The sequence below is a fragment of the Bombus affinis genome, chromosome 4 (assembly GCF_024516045.1).
Source record: "Bombus affinis isolate iyBomAffi1 chromosome 4, iyBomAffi1.2, whole genome shotgun sequence".
In the NCBI taxonomy this organism is placed as follows: Eukaryota; Metazoa; Arthropoda; class Insecta; order Hymenoptera; family Apidae; genus Bombus; species Bombus affinis.
The window spans coordinates 9,650,027-9,671,541 of record NC_066347.1 but is presented as its reverse complement, the minus strand read 5'-3'; the positions used below and the strand labels follow the sequence as shown (position 1 = coordinate 9,671,541).

At 42.6% G+C, this 21,515-nt stretch overlaps 1 protein-coding gene across 7 annotated transcripts in view; it reads left to right on the top strand.

The window, feature by feature from the left end:
• The window catches only part of LOC126915827 (transcription factor SOX-6), a 325,178-nt gene that overhangs the window by 277,070 nt on the left and 26,593 nt on the right, over positions 1 to 21,515 (top strand). For all 7 annotated transcript variants that reach the window (XM_050720899.1, XM_050720904.1, XM_050720898.1 and 4 more), the window contains one exon: positions 5,553 to 5,763. In XM_050720899.1, the coding sequence (XP_050576856.1) occupies positions 5,553 to 5,763 (211 nt within the window). The remainder of the gene's footprint in view (positions 1 to 5,552; positions 5,764 to 21,515) is intronic.

The window sequence follows — 21,515 nt, the reverse complement described above, 5'->3', positions numbered from 1 at the left end:
CAAGTGGCCCACAAAAGCGTCCATTGTTCGGGGAACGACAAGATCCACAGATTCCAGCCGTAAACTGACTCTTCGTTACCGAACGGAGATCCATCCGTGAAATACAAAGAGAAGCGAGCGTAAAGGAAGTCGTCGGAAGACGGGAGCGAGGGCCGAGGGCAAAAAAACAAAGGGTCCACAGAAAGAGAGCCTGAAAATATCCGACTTCTCGGCTCAGGGACAAAGAAACGCGTCCGAGGAGAGGACGATAAGAAATCGGACGAGTCGACATTTTATCCTGGACTATGCCTTTCTTCGTTTCCATTTCGCGCGAACGTTAAAAACGTGCAGGAGGATCCGCGAAGTGTTAGCTACTCGCGGATTTTGATGAAACTCCATGAATGGGCTGAAAGTTGGAAAGTGGTTATGCTATTATCAATGTAGGCATTCATACTAATTACTTGGAAGATCATTAGAATATACTTATAGGCAATATTGTGTTTCGAGATTGTTAATATATTTACATTCTTAATTCCAATTTTATGACACTGGTTAATTTACATTAGCTTACAGTAAACACGGTTTCACAACAGAAACTAGTAGCATATTGCAATGTTCTAGATAAAAAGTAATATTTTTTTTCTGTGCGTTTAAATATTACTTTTATAATGTTGATTCGATCGAAGTTTTATTAAAAAGTAAAGGTAACACCAATCGTGATCTATTAAGATAAAAAGTATGCAATCGACGAGTATTAAAATTTGCAATTTCAGATTGGAAACAAGTTGCAGGATAAACTTGTAACAAAAAGTGGTTCTAGTAGTTATTCTCGTGTTAACAAGTTTCACTCGACATTGACACATGCCACTTTACAAATGTTGCAGACATTTCATCGAGTCCTGATTGATGTAGAATAAACTAAAGTCAGAAGTATTTTCAAAATCAGAATTTTCATTTTTAATATTATATTTCAGAAAGTACCGTGTTTATCTCGCGAACAGTAACGAATTCTGTCTATCTATTAGCTTTCTCTTTCCGTAATCATGATACAATCATAAATTCCGACAAGCTCTCGTTAATGACGAATTAAAAAAGTAACACACACGAAGAGAAATTTACCTTATTATAAAAAAGCTTAGTGTGGAAAGACGGAAAAAAAGTAAAACGAGCGGGATTTATCGTGGATACGATAGAGGCGCGTGTGTACGTTATCGCGAAGTACGATTAGACTATATTCAAAGTCGATATCGCACGGTCACGTAATAATAATTGCTCCATGTAATCAGGCTCGTGAATGAATTGATTCTTTGTATCGGCGCGATGGGGACGCCTGGAAGTTTTTCCGTTCTCTCTGAACATCTCTCGCACAATGTACAACGTAGAGGATACAGAGTAAAGATTATCCGCACGTGGCTAATTATGGATCACTGTCTCGTTGCGAACTTCTTTTGTACAGGGTGATGAAGGAACTCGACTAATGTTTAGGAACCATACATATATTCTCGATGGGAGATCATGTAAAGATAATTTTCTTCTATATTTATTGGAGTATCTCGGTTTGGAACATGTTATTTTGGGCTGTGTTGACAAACTAGAATATGCCTTAATTTAGAAGCATGTATATGTATATATATCTTTAGAAAACTGTGCACATTATTAGAAACACGAAGGTGGAATTAACCTTTGGTAGTCAAAATTGCCATTGAGTAATTTTATCGTCCTGTTATAGAATACTTTGCCTACAATTAGAATTTTAGCTGCTCTGTGGATCTCAAGCATTTTGCGATCCAATTGTCTCGTTATTTTGGTAAAGAAGTTACCTAATTCTGACGTAAGAAACACGAGATACTTGTTATCACAGTCAGTATGGTAATCACAAAATTGTTGGAAGACAATTAAAACAAGGAGATTTCAAGTTTTATAATAAACTTAAAGAAGGCTTAAAGTTCAACGACGTTTCTAAATATTAAATAGAAAGAAAACGAGAAGCACAGAAATTACTAAGAAAATCATGAAAAAATTTCAACGGGGTGTGCATGACCTTTCCAACCGAGAATCGGAATGATCTGCCAAATATGCCACAGTGATTCGTCCACGCGTATCTTTCGTTCTATAATTCTCTCGTTTTCCTCTCCGAATCATCGACCACGAGAAATCTACCAAACATTCCTACCGATGATTGAAACAAAACTGTCGCGCGGAATCTTCTCTGACTGGTAACATCGAGCCTGTTCGAAAAGCAGACGGAACGTGGCAGAATGCAATCCCCGATGCAGCGTGTAACCATTGAAAGCAAACCGGTGAACTTGGCAAGCACGAACGAGCAGACAGAATCGTGCCAGCCCGCTGCCCACACGCCGCGTGGGTATCGGGGCCAAAATTCTTCCAAAATTCAGCCAACTGTACGACAACTCGCACTTACGTGACGTTCACCCGCTTTTTGGATTACATTCAATTCTGGACCCGACCCCACTCCGATAGAAATACTTGTTTTAACGACCGATCGCGAACTCGAGCAAATTGCGTTTACTTCTGATCGATCGACGTAGGTAGATTTTTACACATATGTTACTAATATAGGCAAATTGTTGATATTTTTATTTATTATTTATGATCGTGGAGATTTTACAATTTTTAAATAGTGACGTAATTTGACAAATTTTGTACGTAGGTTCGACTGAATATCGAAAAATTTTCCATAGGGATTTTAGTAAATTCTATCCCATGCGATCGAACCCGTATGTCACTTATTTTCACAAATGCCATAATAATTTATAATTTAGCAAGCTAGCCACTGTGCACTTCGTTGTAAGAAATATATCACTAGTAATATTTATTAAAGTTTGGATGGTTAAATTTCCAACTTGATAAAGAAGTTTTACTTTTCAAGCTGATCCAATAAATCCATCTTGTTTGAAGTTTGACGCGGTTGAGTCAAAAACTTAATAAAATTAAAAAGATTTGTCAAGCAGTTTATATCGAAAAATGGTTTTACCCCGGTGGAAGTATCGGATAATATTCCGACTTGATAAAGAGCAGTTACGGTACAGGAAATTTTCGATCAATTAAATCGAAGGTTCTGAAAGAAAAACGTGCATCGTCAATGTTCGTTTGTTCTGCAACAAGAGCGTTGCTATTTTGTAATCATTCTCTGCTTAGATATTCCGCGATGGCTTTTCAAACTAAATCAAACAACACCAGCATTATTCGCTGCTCGAGGCAGATTGCAGCTGCTATACCGTGAATCATTAAACCGTGGAAAGAAGTGGATCGCCAATAGGCAATAAATTTGCCTTATTTCCTTTACAATTTAACTTCTCTTACGCTTGATATCAAAGTCAATGGTAGAAGAAAGACAGAAAGGAAAAGTATTACCATATACAAAGCTTCAATACATAGTCTTTAAAAACCATAAATCAAGAAGGGATTCTACGTTCAATCGAGAACGACAGAGATTCAAATGGAATAAAACTTGTTAATCGAAAGTATATTAATCCGTGTGTGATGTCTGTAAACGGAGACGCGTGTGGAATTAAAATGGGCGCGTCGCATTTAAAAATTCGTATATTATTATTACACGCTCCACTTTTGATACTAATATCTGCTTGCCAACTTCCACCATGCGTGTCACGCGTGTGCAAGCGTTTAATGATATAAACCGTCGAGTACACGCTGCAGATAAAAGTATCATCAATTTCATAATGAATGTAAGCTTCGACCAAAATTACGTTATAGCATGTCGTGCGATAAAACATATAACCAACAGAGGCGAAAAGTAAAAACAAGGGGAAAAGGAAAAAAGATAATCGAAAGCAGTCGTTATTTACGCGTAATCCAGTTTTATTTGCAAACTTATCGTACGATCGATACACAAACATTTGGTGAGACGTTTGTGTCGCGAATCGTTTTATTGGATGTTCGACGATGATCGACGATGTTACCCCATCGACGATATTAAACTCGTGCGCTTCTTATCGTTCATTCAGCTCCGTAGGTGACCTTATTTTTAACCGCGTGACCGCCGAAAATAACGGTATGTCGCAAAATTGGCGTGACAAAAGAAGCAACACGCGTGACATGGCCTATTTTTGGTCAGCCGGAAAGGCTAAGTCCTACGAACGTGCGGCGTCGCCAGCGGGGATGATAATAGCGACAGAATGAGCCTTTTGTTGCCTGATACCGAGGTCAACAGGCGCGAATAGAATCTTGTAGCCGCCCACCGAGCGTTATTATCTTCCAAAAGAAAGCCACGCACAGCAAGGGTCTTTCATCGGTCGCGCAAGGATAAAGGACGTATCTTTTTTCTCGATAGGTAACGGTTTTATGAGGCGCGATTTTTGTGCCGTTGATGAGTCGCGAGAAACGTGTACAATGTGTGCTTTAGAGTCTAATTAAGCTTCCATAACGTATAGAACTCATCGAATGACTTTCCCTTTCTTCCAAATATTTTTCTTTCTGCTATTTTTTCTAAGGATTATTACATTCGATACCTATAGCTTTCCATAAATAATCGATGGCCGACCTTTTTAAGCTACAAATTCCTTAAAAAAGTTCAAAATTATCCCGAAGCTTCGAACAAGCACCATGGACCTACCATTGCGACATCGTTCCGTCAAAGAATAGGAAGCTATATCCTTTTTCTTTTATTGCAAAGTAGATTTCGTATCCATTCGCGTATCACGCGGCAAGAACGCACACCTGAATCATCCATCGAGGGTCGGTCTTTAAAATTCCAGCGTCCCTTTAACCGTTGACCCCGTAAGAAACGCCATACAGTTCGGGGCGGAACAGTTGCGTATATGTATATTGCCCTAGATTCCGGAAGGCGCGGTTCTTTCAATCCTCGTCCTTATCCTCTGGTTCGACGATGTCCTTCACGATTTCGTATGCTCGCCTCTCGTTGCATAGCCCATCGCGCTGCCGCTGCTCCGGCACAATGCGTCCGTATCACTTATTCGTGGTCCATTTTCCTCGGTATAAAAGAGAGAGGAACGAGAGCTCCGGGCGTAGACCAGGAGGGCACTTTAGAAGGAAGAAACCGCGGTGAAACGAGGAGAAAGGTACGCGAGAGCGAGCGAAACGACTACTAAAGGCAGACGAAAGGGAAGAGAAGGAGAATAGGAGGGTGGGTTGGCAGAGAGGGATGGAAGGAAAGAGCGAGGAACACCCCATCACGGGGGCAAACACTCGGGCTACCGTGATTGCGCGGCCGCGACCCTATCTATTATTCACCTGGCTCCCGGCCCTATGTACGCCAACTACTATCCCATTCCAGAGACCGGCAGAGCCACTGGAAACTCTTGCTCGCACGCGAATAGCCTCGTACGTGGCTGATCTACGTACCAGGACTGCTTGTGCAGCTTCCTCTTCCCTCTTCCTCTGTTTCTGTGTCTGTGCATCGCCTTCTCTCTCGTTCTCTTACTTTTTGTCCTTTTCTTCCATGCTGGCTCTCTCGGTTTCTCTCGTCCGTTGTGCACCGTGCCGTGCAAACTACAGGGACGAGAAACGACCTCCCTACGCGTGTACACGTACGTAAAGCGTAATTGACCGTGGTTTGATGGTATACGTTACAGCGGAGGCGTCGCCAGCGTGGCGAACAGCGTGCCACCCTCACCCCCGGCCTCTGGCAGGATGCAGAACACAGAAAGTCAGGTCCAGCAGGATAGCGCGTCAGCGTTCCTCTTCACGGAAAGCTTCGCAGAGAAGGAGCGCAGGCTCTCCGAGATGATCCTACAGCTGCAGCTGCTCAGGGAACAATTGCTGCAACAGCAAGATCAGTCGAAGGTAGGAGGACTTCTTGATTTTATTTCAGGTTTCACGGGTAGCTAGAATTGTGAGAAAGAGAGAATTGTGGATTCTAAAGCGTAAACTAGGTTTTTTGGAAGCTCGGGTTAATTGGTTTTTTGTATAAACTTGTTTCTCTCTGTGAATTTTGGACTAGCTTTTTGACCAACGTCCTTGTGACCGATATTTTAGAAACTTTTGTAAACAGTTACAATCTACTTTACTATTATTTAGTATAAACGACTCTCAAGACGCGTGATCGTCAATCAAATCGACAATGATATCGTCGATTTGTAATTTTTTCTCAAATTCACGATATCAACACTCGTTATTCTTAACACCCGCGTTTCGTGCTTCCAAAAGATACAGTTTATACCGAGAGTCATTGGACGACATTAGTCACAACACTTTCTATCATGGAATTTCATGGCTTTGTGGATAAGAAAATGGTCAAGTAGATCAATTATATTTGTTATCAATGGCAGGAAAGAAAGAATGTTAATAAGCGATACAAAGCACGATATACATGCGAAAGTAAATTAATCGCAAATATTTACGGTTTTCTACTTTCGAATTTTCATAAAATCATCATTGATCGTATCATTAGCTGAAGCATTAGGTACCGTATTATTAAGTATCGTCAGAACCTGTTTGAATGGATCGATTTTACGCGGGTTATAGATACCGGTTTAGCTGCCACGATCAAGCGGCGGGATTATTTTCGGCTAATCGAGGCCAGCAGAGAAATTGATTGTCTGAGACACTGTGGTTGGCAAGCTAATATCGCCGATACAAAATTCGAACATACACGCGACGTGACGAGCTAACGATGCTCGCGTATGACTCGCGAGATTTATCGATCAACCGTAAAAGAGGGACGAGGTTCTAAATTTATATATTAGCGGGCACGAATTTGCCGAGATCGGAAAGCGACTATCAATAGCCGATAATTTGTCTTGTACTATTAAGCCGTTTCGTGATCCAACTAGTCTGTGTTACACCGTGACATTTATCTCAGTCTCGCGGGATACGTTAATCCGCTGATCGATCTCGCTTCTAACTTATGTTTCACTTAGCGATTCGACGTATAACTATGCCCTAACGGGGATTTAATTAACGCAACTCTGCTACGAAACAGTGTTATCGACGAAAGCCGAAGATACGACATTTGTTAGATTAGACCTGCAGCTCGAATAAAGGAAGAAATGTACATAATAAGGTAGGGTTATTTGAGTTATCTCGCTAGCTAAGTCAAATATGTAGTTTATTTTCGAGCATAGATGACTTAAAGGTTGCTCGTAATTTCGAATTTGACGAATTACAGGAAAATTACTTAACTTGAGTCAAATAACCATATTTTATCTCATGATTAAATCTCGCGTATAATCGTAAGTGAAAACCTGTCGATTGTCCAATTCGTAGTTGCTATGAAACATTTGAATTTGAAGAAGATAATTTTTATGCAAGAAGATTATTGACGCGATGACGAAACAAACGAAAAAATATTAAGGAGGATAATTGCACCTTGTCTAATTTAACTCGGTTCTGTATGAAAAAGCTACTGACTCGATACTAGCCAGCTGTGAGGTTAAACAAATATCGTTGCGTTACAACTGCTATTAATTAAATCTTGCAGCGATCGTATACACAATTAAATTTAATTATCCCCGCTTACTGTTTCGCTAAACGGGATCGTTAGTCTCGGGCGACGCGGAGGGGGTGATACGTTTCAGGGATCCGCTAACGAAAGAACAAACGATAAAGATCGGCCGTGGTGTGTCTTCAATGCTGTTTCGCGTGCAACAATCTAGACTAATCAGCAATTATGCAGACAGTTGCAAAACCGTGGGTGCAAATTTAAACCGCTACTAGCGGACTAGAACCCGCGAGAAAATAAAAAACGAAGACGATCTGATTCTGTGCCTTAATGAATAACGTAAGTACGTTAAACGAACATTTATTATATATTATTTGTCTTGATAAATATGGTAAATATGTAAAAAATAGGAAATCAACGTAGATAGATAAATGTAAATTTAAGTTAATTCGCGATATTTGAAGAAACATTTCTTCCATCGTGTTTCCAATATTTTGAGGAATCGCTCGCATAAATGTATCATCTTATTCGAGCAACTTGAATGAAATTTTCCTTGTGTACACTGGACGATATTACATTTATTCCATGTAAAAAAGGATATACTACATTACGTAAATAGACCTAGATAATTTTCATTTCTCTTTAATACCTTTGCGTAAAGTAAAATGAGCATGCAGCTACACTAAAAAGAGCTTCTTTAAATATTGGACGTAAGAGGAACATTCTAGATGCATCACACCGTAGTAGACTCTTTAACGCGTTTAACGTTATCGATGGACAGATCGATTCTTTACGAGGGGCACTCATAACCTTCGAAATGTAAAAAAATTCTAAGATATTTGTCTACGTTCAAGTATCGTTTTATTTATTTTTCTTCGTATATCAAACTCAACTTTAGGCTAACTTATCATAATCATCGTTTAAAAATATTATAAATTCTGGTCGCACGATCGAAATATAAATTGTGGAAATACGCGAACAAACGCAAAAATATTAAGACGTATGTCTCTCGCAACTCTGCGTAGCATTGAAACGAATCGAAGCCCATTACGCACGGCACAGCATCGTGCACCAGAGAAACTCATTATCCAAGGCAATGCGTGGCAGCGGACACGACGTTCTCCTCGATGGCACGCGTCTCTCTCGTGCAGCGCGTCACGCGCGAGTTCATCGCATTCCTCTCGAATCCTCTGCACGAACCATGGCACATCTCTTACCTCTCTAATTTCCATATTTGTTAAAAGAAAACCTTTGCAGGACACGAAACACGCGAACAATGCTGGATTCTCTCTTTTGATTCCTTGAGGCGAGGCGACGTCTCATAGACATGAACGATCGTATCAGCAGCATCGCGATGACTGGATACTCCGCGCGACCTGAAAAACTGCGGGTCATCGCGTGGAAGCGAGGAACGGCTCGCTCGCTCGCGGGAATCGCCGAGAAACCTGTCTGTTCACAAAAATGCGAACGCGTGCAGATAATACCCGATGTATTACCGTTATTATGCCAGTCATTTACGTGCTGCACACGCGCAACCCCGTCGCTCCGGTCGGCCCCGCTGTCCCGCTAAATTCATCCCGCAGCGAGATTCTGCGAACGCATTTTAAGCAAACACGCTCGTACTGGCGTGGCCCGCTATACCTGGATGCATGGTCGGCCTCGTGTGCGTCCCAACGCCGTGGGATCATCTGGTAGCTTCGAGCATGTCGGTTTTAGTCGATTGGTAGCGACTATCACATCGGGTTTGATAGATTTTCAATTGCAGGTTATGGATGAGACGAAGAGATGGAAGGTAGAGATGAGATACGAGGCTTGTGTGTTAGTCATTGATTATGTTAATTATACTTCATGACGTAGATCGTCTGTAAATCGGTCTTATCTAGCTAATTTTAACTTTTTCCTTTTACGTGTCTTATCTGATACTCGATGCATCGGTAATCTTACGTTAGAGTCAATAGTCTTGAGAATTACAGCATAATTTATATGTAGAAGATGCGAACATGTAACGAAGCAAGAATTAGAAATTCGTTCATATACGTGGTCATGGAGTTTCTGGAAATTGACAGATTACTGTAGCGCATTCATTATTAATTAATATACACCTTTGCTTTCCAAAAATGTTTCCATCGGAAAATGGTGAGATCTGTTTGAACGATTCTTCAAAATCGATAAAATAAGCAAAGCCATTTCTACGGTAACGCGGTAAGTACAAATACATATTTCAAATCGAACTATCGCAGACAATAAGCATACAAAATTCCCCTCTAGACTAAATCGCCTTATGCCCTAAAACAAACTATTACAAACAGCATAGAAAATTTTTCTCGCAGACGAGCTACCCGTTTCTTAATAACTCCGCGAAGAAGAAACTCGATGAGACAGGAAACATCGAGGATCCTCGTCGCGAGCACTTCTCCAGAAACCGCGTTACAAGCCGGGGCGGGTCGGCACTTTGCAATCTCTCCGCAGCGTGTGTCGCCGCTCTTGCAAGGGTGGAGAACGTTTTCTCGTCGGCCATTTCATCGGCACCAAGTGAAAACGCGTTTGTCGGCGGCGTTTGCGCGGCAGCGGCAGCCGCCTCGAGAGTTAGCCGACGTTAAAACGGAAGTGCGACTGTGAAGGAAAGAAGGAGGTCGGAGCCGGGTAGCACGGAAACGGGACAGAGACGGACAAAGCGTTGAAGAAAGACAAGGATAAAAGAGAGAAAGAGAGGGAGAGGGAGAGAGAGAGATGGATAGAAGAGAGAGAACGTAGGAGGAAGGCGGTAGTCTGAACGTTCTCCTCCTCTCGGGTCCCGGAGGGCGTATAGTAATGTTCGAGTTGGCAGACTCGGGGTCGAGTGGGGATCTCCCTCTCCTCTGTTCCCCTCTCTTGCTCTCTCCCGCTCTCTTTCCGCCTGTTTCTCTTTCTTTCTTTCACCTTTCCACCTGTTATGCGACTCTGTGCCATGCTGCATTGGCACAGGTGTGCAGCCACGTACTCATTCTCGAAAGCACACACCACCTTCGAAGGCTACACCTTCGACCTTTTTCTTCCTCCTCTCTCAACGTGCATACGCTACTCTCTCCCCCTATATCCTCTACGGCTCCTTTCCACGCTCCTTCTTTCCTTTCCTTCCGTTCCACTCCTTTTCTTTCCTTTTCCTCTACTCCGCCGACGTCTCTTTGCTCCTTTCTCTTCCTCCCACGACAACCCCGTCTCGCTCGTTCTTATATTCTGTCTCATTCGAGGAACGAGCAAAGCGATCGCGTGGGCGGCGAGAGCTCTCTTCGTTCCTCTTCCCTGAGGCGCCTCGGCGAACCTACCTATACCTTTGCTCGTACACCTGTGCAGGAGCATATTGTCACGCCCAGTGGCGCGAGCGTACGGACGAGATGCACCGGCCGACGCGCCGCTCCCGACCATCGCTCCTCTTTTATTTACAGCCCCGGCCCGCTCGCTCGCCAAGTAACGCGCGACCCTTTTCTACGATTGTCTATATCGGACACGACAAAGATGCGGTGAGATCGGCCGATGACAGTCGATGGTGCGCGTTTAAGTTTTCATGATAGAACAGAAGAGGGTGTGACCCGGAGAAACGAAGGGTAGGTGGATCATGCGATTCCGAAGTAATGGGAGTAATACGTTGACACTATTGCAAGAGTTTTCGATGTAAGTATTTTGTAACTTGGGGGAAGTTGGTCCTAAAATTTGGAAAGATCGTGCGAGCGTCGATGATTAGATAAAAGACATTCCTTGATTAAGTGACGATGGAAGCTAAGAGATAAAAGATATTGTAAAGTAGAGAATTGCAATGATTAATTGAGATTTATCTTGGACACCTACAGATGTTCTAAAGGATAGGTTTATTGATCATATAATCGTGCTTAATCAGCTGTGAATACATTAACGATAAATAATGCAAATATTACGGACGTATTGTTAGATGATTTATGATGTGTCTATGTTATCAGATCTACCATCGAAAATCCATAATATTACCGCAGCAAAACATTCAAATATACTACTTCTCTGAAAGATACTTGCTATTAGAATCTTGCTGATGAAAATCTTAACCAAATTAATTGAAAGAATGTATATACATTATATATATGTTCGTTGTCGTTGTCGAAAATTCGCCACGTTGACTAGGAGAATATTCGATTCTCCAGAGCGCAAGAATTCGATCGATGACGTTTAGAACGCATCCTTGGTACCTGGAAAGGAACCTGCAGTCACGCGATGCAGGTTCATTCATCGATTCTCATTCGCCGGTTTCGCGACCTACCTTCTTACCTGTTCGGACACGTACAACCTTCGTTATATAGATACCGATATTTGATGACTCTCCAGGAAACTGTGGCAGGTGAGCGTGAAATTTCTGCTTGCTATCCAAACGTCTATGTTGCACATGTTACACCGTCAGCGATTAAAGTTGAATTCTATGAAGTAAACTGCTTCATGTCGCTATAAACATCGAATCAAGTCTGGATATTAGATATAATTGAGAAATTTGTATTTTATCAAGAACCACTGCTTTAATTTCGCGTATCGCCACACATATTTATGTTTGTAATTTCATAAGTAAAGTGCGTTTCTACATTTTGATATTGCTTTTAATGAAGTGGAACGATAGAGGAAGATCTGTCTGATTCGGTGCTTGACGTGAGTGTAAGTATTATATCTCTAACTGTTTCGTAATACACCCAAGCCACTTTAATATCACCGTTTGTTATTTTCATGCTTGTGCGCTGTAATTTATTTTTGACCTAGCGTAAATATTTAGATTGTTTAATTCTACCGTAAAATTGGTAGCAACCGCTCCCAAACAAAGTGTTTTCGTACTTCAACGACGGATGAAATCGTCAAAATCTAATTTGCGTATTCTATCTATAGACGTAGATACGATTTATATTCGTTATACCAATTCAAAAGATTAAGCATTGAGAACGTTCAAAAACGTCGATGGGATGAATTTCAGAAATGTTTATCTCAAATCTTCCACAATCTATCGTATTAATTAAAATTTCGAAACTAGCCACGTGCAACGAGATCGGCATTTTGTCAATTGTGTTGCGTAATATGCAACGTATTCGTTGCTTCGAGGGTAAATATATCATCGTCGATAGACGTTAAACGTTTCGCTAAAAAATCAACTTTTCGATGCTCTTAGAAAACCTACGTTTCACCATCTTAAAACAAAACTCGAGCACAAATTCGCATTTTGATTTAAACAAAAAAGCTGGGAACCGTCGCACATCACGGCGCATTTCTGCGCGACCGTGCCGTTATTACACGCTAGCGTAATCTACAAAGGCGGGGGGCTCAAAAGCGAGAAGGAGACCGATAACAAACGCAAAAGAGAGAGAGAGAGAGAGAGAGAGAGAGAAAGCCTGGTCCGCGATATGCGAGCTGCGAATGCCGGGTTAGAAACGTGGAACAAGAGGGGGAGTGTATGGCGTGCGGTGTTTGGCCGGTGAGCGAGAGAGGCCAGGGGCGCTTGTGCGTATGTCCATACGTTTGTCCATTTGCGTATCGGCCGGCGCTTTATGGGAATTAGCGGCGTATTGTGGGTCGCCGGTGGGCGGTCTGTGTGCACCGGTGCACGAGAAGCGTCCACGGGAACGGCCACCACTCCCGACCGACGGGAGCGTGAGGGAAGTTGCAGCGGCGCATACACCCGTGGGGGATGATCGAACAAGGATGGCAAGTTGCGAGACCGAGACGCGCAAGACAGGGACAGGGAACGCGTAGACGCGCAGAGAAAGGAAGACAGGGGTAACGGAAGCGTCCGGGAATGGGGATGATTCTCTGTCCCTCTCTTTCCCTGTTTCCCTTCCTCCCATTCTCTCTCTTGTCAATATACGAGCGATATGATCACCAAGTATAATCACCGGCGGACCGGAGAGCGTCGAGCTCTCTGTCAATAGAATGCTACTTTGTGATCCCCGTCCCCGCCCAATCCGACCGCTTATATATTGTATCAAACGTATCCGTGCGTTTTGCTTCTCTCTGCAGAATGCCGCCGCTCGTGAAATCCGTATCGACCGACAATACCCGCGAAACGCGTTGGTCAGCCGCGCAAAAATACACCCGACCACCTCCTCCCGTCCCACCAACTACGACAGCTCGCCACTGTCCTGGTAATATCGAACAAAACCGCCTCCGGGGGTGGCGCGTTTTTGTTCTTCGCCGATATGGTGATTCGTCCTGCCGTCCTTTATCATCGATACTCCTGTCGGTGTGCACTGTTGGCCAGCACGGTGCGCTATCCTCATATTTGCTTTGTTTTACGTTTCAGTAAATGAAGCTAGTGTGGTTCTTTGACGAGAATGCGTTGTGAGGAAGATTGTTGCGTTTGATGTGCAGTGGAAACGCGGTGTGTACAATATTTCCGATGTAATGGGGTGAGAATTTACAATTAATTTTGGGAAATACTCTAAAACCACAAAGTGCAATAAATCCATACAACGATGAAAGAAATGGTAACGGATTCAAGCCAATGCGAGTTATCCTATTCTTTATCGTGATTTTAAAATATAACACCCTTCTGTAATTCACATACTTCAAACGCTACAAATCAGAAATATCCGTGTAACAAGCATTCGTTGATCGAACAAAGTGACGGTCGCGACTCTCCGGTGGTCAGCGAAGCGTGTACGAACGCGCGATTTCGTATCTTGCAGTCGTCGCAAGAGGCACGCCGCCTAAACGGGGGCTAAATGAACGCGCACGGCTGTCTTTTTTTCTCTATGTGTGTATCATCCTCCCTTCTTGTTACTTTTTGCCTGCGCGGAACATCAACTTACGCGACCACCTCGCTTATCCGATTCACCGGGTTTTTCTCGACGGGTAGGGTACGGTGCGGTGGCTGTTGGAGACGCACGCGCGCGCGCGCGCGGAGAGGGTGCAATCCGGTAGAGAGGGTTGGCTCGTCGGAGTGTATCTTTTCGAGCGATCAAAGAATTATCGCAGTGGAGCGGCAAGCCGACGGTGTTTGTCGTTTGATCGCGAGGCAACGATGCGTGAGTTTGCGCGTTACCTGCCGCGAGAGACGAGCAAACCGCTCGGCTCGGCTCCGCTTCGCTCTGTGTCGTGCGAATGAGCGCGCAGGCACAGTGTACCAGCGTGAACGGCTAACGCGTTAACGCATTTTAGCCAAGCTACACCGTTTCTTCCGCATCTCGTGCTCTCCTTTTTTTCTCTCTTTTCTTGTCTGCTACTCACTCTGCGTATCTCTTTTTCCCCTCTTCGATCCTACCCACCAGCTAGCATCCTGTCCTCTCTTTGTATCTCCTTTACACCGTATCTCGTTCTCTCGTCACGGCTCTCTCCACTCGTCCTCCTGCTCGCGTTCCACCCTCTGGCCACCCTTTTGCCAGGCTCATACATCGAATATCTCTTGCAGAGGACCGAGGTCGGGTCCGCTGCCCTCGTCATGTCGTACTAATGCATGTAATTGCAGCTAACCTCATTAAACCCGCCGACTGATGCCACTCGCTCAAATTGCGTCCCTCTACCCCTTTGCTTCCTATATCCCGAGTCTCTGTCACTATCTCGCTCGTTCCTTTTTTTCACCCCATACTCTTCCTGGCTGTTTCTCTGTTTCGACCGACTCTTCGTTTCGTTATCCCTGTACTGCGTTCTCCACGATTCTCATCCATGTTTTCACCCCTTTCCCCCGTTTTATCCGTCTGCGTTTCAACGTTTCTGTTTGCCTCTCGCTTCGTCCCGCCTTTGGCGGATTCCTCGCCCGGTACCGAAACCCCGCACCGCTGTCCTTGGCTAGTCTCGGTTTGCCACCTACGCGATAAACCCTTCGAATCAACGGTGGTGGTTGAATTTTTTAAATTCGTTTAACCTTCTTTTTAGCTTTCTAAGATCAGAATTTATTGGATCGGTCGAGTCTGCATTAGTTTCGATCATTCATATCGTTGTTTCAATATTTCAAGTTTTAAGTTGAAGCTATTGATACGTAAACTTTCTGTATAAACGTATTTTAATCTGTTAACCGAGTCGTCTTTTAATCCAAAATTCCATTTGGCATTAGTTTTAGTTGCGCTAGTCTTGGTCTTTGAAAGTGTAAATACGATGTAACGATGCATTAAAACAATACAATTTCTCGATAAAGAAATTATTAATTTTAAAATCTAAGCAAGCCGGATGACGAGTTTATCACTCTTATAATACATATTTCTTAGCTATGATCACGTATCTTACGTTTCTTACGTACATTAATCATTCAAGCAATGCCAATAGCACCATTTTATACAGCCGTCTAAGATTCTAAATAACTCTGATAACGTTTAACTCTTTTATTCATAATCTTTGGAAGTATTGTAATACAACACTTGCGAACTCCTTTTACGAAAGTGTTATATGTACATACGAAACATTTTGAAATTTCATTAGCGCTATGAGCCGGTGTGTATGTACGTACCGCGTGGAAGAATTAAGCAATCCTCACACCAAACATTCTACCGTATTCCTGAATGAAGAAACAGGGGTGCCAAAAATTCCAGTATCCTCCGCACCCTCGACCATCGAGGTCCTTGTTCGCCATTTATGTAAATCGAAAGAGGGTGCTCGTACGAACGTTCTGTCCCATTCCACGATTCGCCTATGAATAGCTCACTCCATTAAATAACACCGGTACATATGCCTACAAGCAAACAGTTTGTTGATGATTGAATATCGGAGTAGTATCCGGTGTATTTTAATCGAAACGATACGCGGCTGGGACCTCCTCGCGAAATACACAGTTGCTGCTTGGAAAACGCTGTTCGTATTGATCCAGCGTAAGCCGGCCGGGTATCACTTGTAAAATGCACCGAGTCAATTTCGAACATTACGAAACCCAATATATCGGCCGCGATATTGAAACCGATATGTATAATATATATTGGCCGACAGATTTCGGCCGACTCGCTGAACGCTCAAATTCTCGTCATCGTTTTCTATTCAAAAGGCTCGATCGAATTACTTTTGCGGCTCGTAACTCGTTCATTCTCCGTCCTGGATACGCCAGTTCCGAGCAACGGTGCTCGTGGAAGGCTTCTTGCACGCGTGTCGCGTCGACGTTTCCGCTTGGTTCGAGGGCGCTTTGGGCTTTCGACTCACGCAAACGCCGACGTTGCAACCGATGTTCGGTCACGTAGATTCATTTCATTAGTCTCCCCCGTGGTCATTTTTCCTCTTGAATGGTAATAATCCAAGATGTGTGCAACGTGAGTGTGTAATATCTCGAGTATCTATAAGAGAAGTAGAGTTCCTTGGAGATTTTACGAGAAGCTTCGACGAATTGGTGTCTCTTGATACGATCATTTTTGGACATGGGGAACTTCCGATGCTCTGACTTAGTACGAATTTAAATGGATTTTCTTAGAGATATGGACGACTAAGATTTATTTTGGAAATCAAAGTCTCTGTTGAATTATTTTATAAATATTTTGAGGATGGAAACTTAACTCTACAAAGTCCTAAGAATTCTATCATAATTCGCGGCGTATCTGAGAAATACTTGAGGTTGACTTCAATCTACGATTCAGTGCCAAGTTTGCATAAAACTTGCACGAACATAGAATATGTTCTTCGAGCTGGTTAACTTAAGTATAACACACGCAACTCGCACAGTATCCGTGAACAACTCAAATAGACGACACGAATCAACCTCCAATTTACTATTCGAATCGATAAATTCCTGTTAACCATCGCGCAACAATTTTCTTCGATCTATCGAGTAACCTGCAAAACGATATATTTCCGAGTGGTCGATGGAATTTCTCGTTTCCCTTTGATACGCACATATATTGTACGGAGTGTTCCTAATCGTAACACGAAGGTAGAGAAACGGTTCTCGCATTGCAGTATCGTGCGTACAACGTTAATTACAAAACACTTATGTCGAACGAACGTCTTAACACGTAGGAGGACGAGATTTCGCTTGTATTAAGGGTGAAGGCGTCGCCAGTAGTGCATGCACGACGACGTCTGGACCACTTGGCGCTCGCATTACGGACCCCTTTCTACTTGGTACTCTTCCTTCGTTGCCGGCGGGGGCACCAGCACCTCCTTCAATCTCCGCATCCGATTTTCTGGAGGAAGAAAATGAACTCTCATATAATTATTTTCCTCATTAACATTGTGGCCCATTGTTCGCGTCGATGAGAGGCATAGTCTTGCCGCGCGCGGTATTTTAATTACATTCCTATGTGCAGCCAGGCCTCAACTCAAAGGCGACCGTTCACCATTGTACTCTCTCGCGTCTTTCTTTCTTACTCTCTTTCTCTTAACCAACTGCGGGATCATCCGATAATAATTTTTTGTTGTCCCCGTCAAGGGTGTTCTTGGAGACACTCTTTATTCTCCTGAAGAAAGTTTCTTTTTCTATTATTTTTTTTTTTTTTTTTTTTTTTTTTTTTTTTTTTTTTTTTTTTTTACCTATATAAAGTATTATTTCTTATGGTGTAACACACAGCAAACGTGTAACAAATATGGGGATATTCATAGGGTTGATTTTAGGCTTCAAAATAATAAAACAGGTTCATGTGCGAGAATATCGCCTGAGCCCTATTTTTCGAGTTACAAGAAATAGTAGTCAACTGACGTCCTTTACATCGCTTACCTCGTTTACACAACCATGGTACACCATGTGCACGAGATTTGCAATAATTAAAAACATCGGTTTGGATTACACAAAAGAGTAAATCGCGCCTCAAAATATAAGTCATGTCTAACTAGACTCGATCGTGTGGTAAAATTCGATGTGTGAAACAAGTCGACGATCAGACGATCTTTGATCAAGATCGCATACCGCCGGTAATGAATTTCTTGATATGTATTAAGCCTTGGGAGTCTGTTAATTTCGACGACTGCACATTCTTCCAAGTACTCCTTAGATCGTTAGCATTCGAACACGCGTCAAAAATAATAACACGGCCTTTAGGCTAAATTACACGTGCTTCCAATTACGAGTATTATTCACGCACGATAACCGCGTCTCTCTCGTTCTCGCTCTCTTTCAAACGAGCGCGGTCCACGAACGCGGCGCCCAAGGATTTTATAATTTTCTCCGGAAAGTATTTCGTCTGTTCCGCTAGACTTAATCATCGACCATCGTGACGAGCGATAAACAAACTATTAACCAACGACACCGGGTAGAAACCGCAAGATAAAAAGAGAAGGAGGAGAATCGTCGAAGAACCCAACCTCGTCACCAATTATAGAATTTTTTACGCGCCACGTTTTCTCTCCTTCTATTCTTCTTCTTCTTCGTCTTCTTGCTCTCTCTACACGCATTTTTTTTTATTATTATTATTTCCCAAAGAAGGTCGAAGCAAAGAAAGAAAAAATGATCTCTCATGATCGTCGCATCCGTTCGATGCAAAAGAATAGTACGAAGAGAGTTGGTGAAAAATTGGTACAATGTCTCCGTGCTGCGCCATTACCGTGCCGTTTCCATTATTCTTCTTTCTGTCTCAGTGAACGAACCACCGTTCTTCCTTTTTTCTTTCCATCCGATTGAAAAGAAAAGGTTCTCGAAGGGATCCGCGAACGTTGGAGAGCGAGCCTCCGCGGCGTCTCGACGGTCTTATCTAGCGTGGCGTCCCCATGCTCGCTACACGGATTGTTAACTGAATCCGGTAGCCGGCATTGTTTCACCGCCGAGAGTCCCGAGCACAACAGTGCTCCATTGTATTCCCGGTCGCGTTCATTCAGCTTTTTCTTCCTCTTCGTCGCTCGTATTTTTTCGTTGTTTTTTTTGCCTCCATTGCTCCCTGATCCATCAGTAAGCTCCGTATGCGATTCCTGGTACAGCTGTGGGCTCGAAAATTTTCTACTCTTGTTAGAGAAGAGTGGTGTCGAGTGTCTCGGGTCTTGTGACTGCTGGTCGATCCACGAAATATATCTTTAAAACTGAAACTCCCGAAACTTACCATACCGTACATTCGCCACTCTTCGGATAGCTAATCTTGCAAACTTCGAGCCCTAAACTTGGTATCTTCACAAGCATTATCTAAATTTAACATACTATGCATCTTATTACCAACTTTTCAATTTTCAAATCTGCAGATTCGTATCCTGACGATTGTAACTTAAACTTACAAATACTAGGTACACATTCATCGTTCTTTCTTCATCTAACCATCAAAACCTCAATTTCAAAAATTAATATCCTCGTAATTTCAAATCTACTACTACTCCATTCGAAAGTCTCCTTTTGCTTTTAAGAAATGCTAACATTTTTCCCTCGATCTGCCTTCGAATTCCTTCACTTTCGCTCAGCAAATCGACCTTGAAGTTAAATTGCCAAATTCAATGGAAGTCTCCCTGTTCGCGCGACACGCAACTCTTTCGATTAAGACGAACGCCGATGGTTGTTTCCTGTCTCTTTTCACCAGTTCGGTGGATCGAGTGTTGCACGGCGGATATTTTCGTGCCTGGGCATCGTTTATCGAGGATATCAGTCGGTTTCCTTGGATGATGCGGCTGCGAGCCGCAAGTACACCGTCGTCGTGGCGGCGGCGACGGATAATGTGTGTTTCGGCCGCGGTGCCGAGAATAGTTCAAAGTAAATAGCATGCCGTGAGTGGTGCCCTCTAATCTTCTTCTTCTCCTTACCACGGGGGATATTCTGATTGCATTATGACCTACCACGGCCAGATACCACTTCTCCAAAGGGATATTCAAGCGTGGCTGATGTAACGTACACGCCGTATACTCCGACAGGCTACCAAGAACGATGGTAAGCATTGGTGGAACGAGCATTTGGATCATCTTTGTTGTGTAACAAAACGAGCTTTATGAGATATCGGTTTCGAGTATATGTAGTACAGAGCTGAAACAACCGGCCGGATCGAGATAACGCGTCGGAAAGTTTGAGTTAGTAAAAGCGTTCTTTCCTTTTATTAAAGAGTCGTATAATTTGTATGTTAGTGATCTTATCGCTTACTCTTTTAACGTTGAGAAGAATAGGGGGTCGATTCATAACTCTTAGAAATTTGGAATTAAACTGGTTCCGATATTCCATTTGTGTTATATTACTTTCGGTTCTTGTGTCTTTTCATGGTATCTTATCGAAGGTCTAAATATGTCTTGAAAAGGATGAAAGATATAGCTAAGGGAATTGAAAGGAAGTGTTGCTTTGCCCCAACGTTAACTCCGTTAGAATCTTTCCATTTTAAAACTCGTATTCTTGGTGCTTATTTTTTTGCAAGTGATCGTTCTTTGTATATGGCACAATGTTTTGCGAGGAAAGATCGTACCTACCTAAGTATGATGAAGTTGAAAGGATTTGGAATATTACATGTAGCATAGCGTATATGATAGATGCGCTAATAATAAAACGGATACGAATAGATGATGTTTCTGATGCTCGTCCATTTGCTAATGCTCTCTTTAGACTCTAGCTTGAAATTCTCTATCTAAACTCTCTCTTTAGACTCTCACTCGTCACCCACTGTTCGTCCTTAAGAACCTCGCCTGTACACATGAATATTTACAGGCGTAATTCACCCATATTGATAGCCCAGCTCGTTCTCGAAATTTTGAATAGATAGAAATTCTCTTATCGTTGTTTCTTGTAACGGTGCAATTTTCACTTTACTTGCTTCCTACAGCGAGAAAATACAATCTTTGGATATCAAGCATCCGCGCAAGGTGTTGGTTCATAAAATTTAATAGAATATTGAACACTTTTTCGTCTTAATTTCAATAGCTTCGTTAAAAAACTGGAAACAGTTGGAGCTCTATATTTACACGAGATTTCTAAGCCGACTTTCTAAACCTAAATTTCCAACATGACCGACACCCACGCATAGTTGTCAAGCTATAGAGCACAGAGATATTATCTTTTCGTTTCGATAATCGTGGAAACCGATCTTATCTCGTAAATTTCTTGTGAAACGAAACGAACGAAAATGAGAACCGATATATAATTAATTATGAAAATTTCATATTCGATGTCCTTATGATTTGTGACGCGAACCGTGAACCACGTAGCTAGCCAGTTGTTCACGGAAAAAGATCGAATCCTGTTTGTTAATTAATGCCGGTTGTTTCAGTGTATACAGAGAAATCCAAGTTGAATTTATCGGTGTGTTCGAAGGAAAAATCACCGGTCGACGCATAGTGCGAATACCTTTATTCGTGCGCCTCGGTTTTACAAGATCCGAAA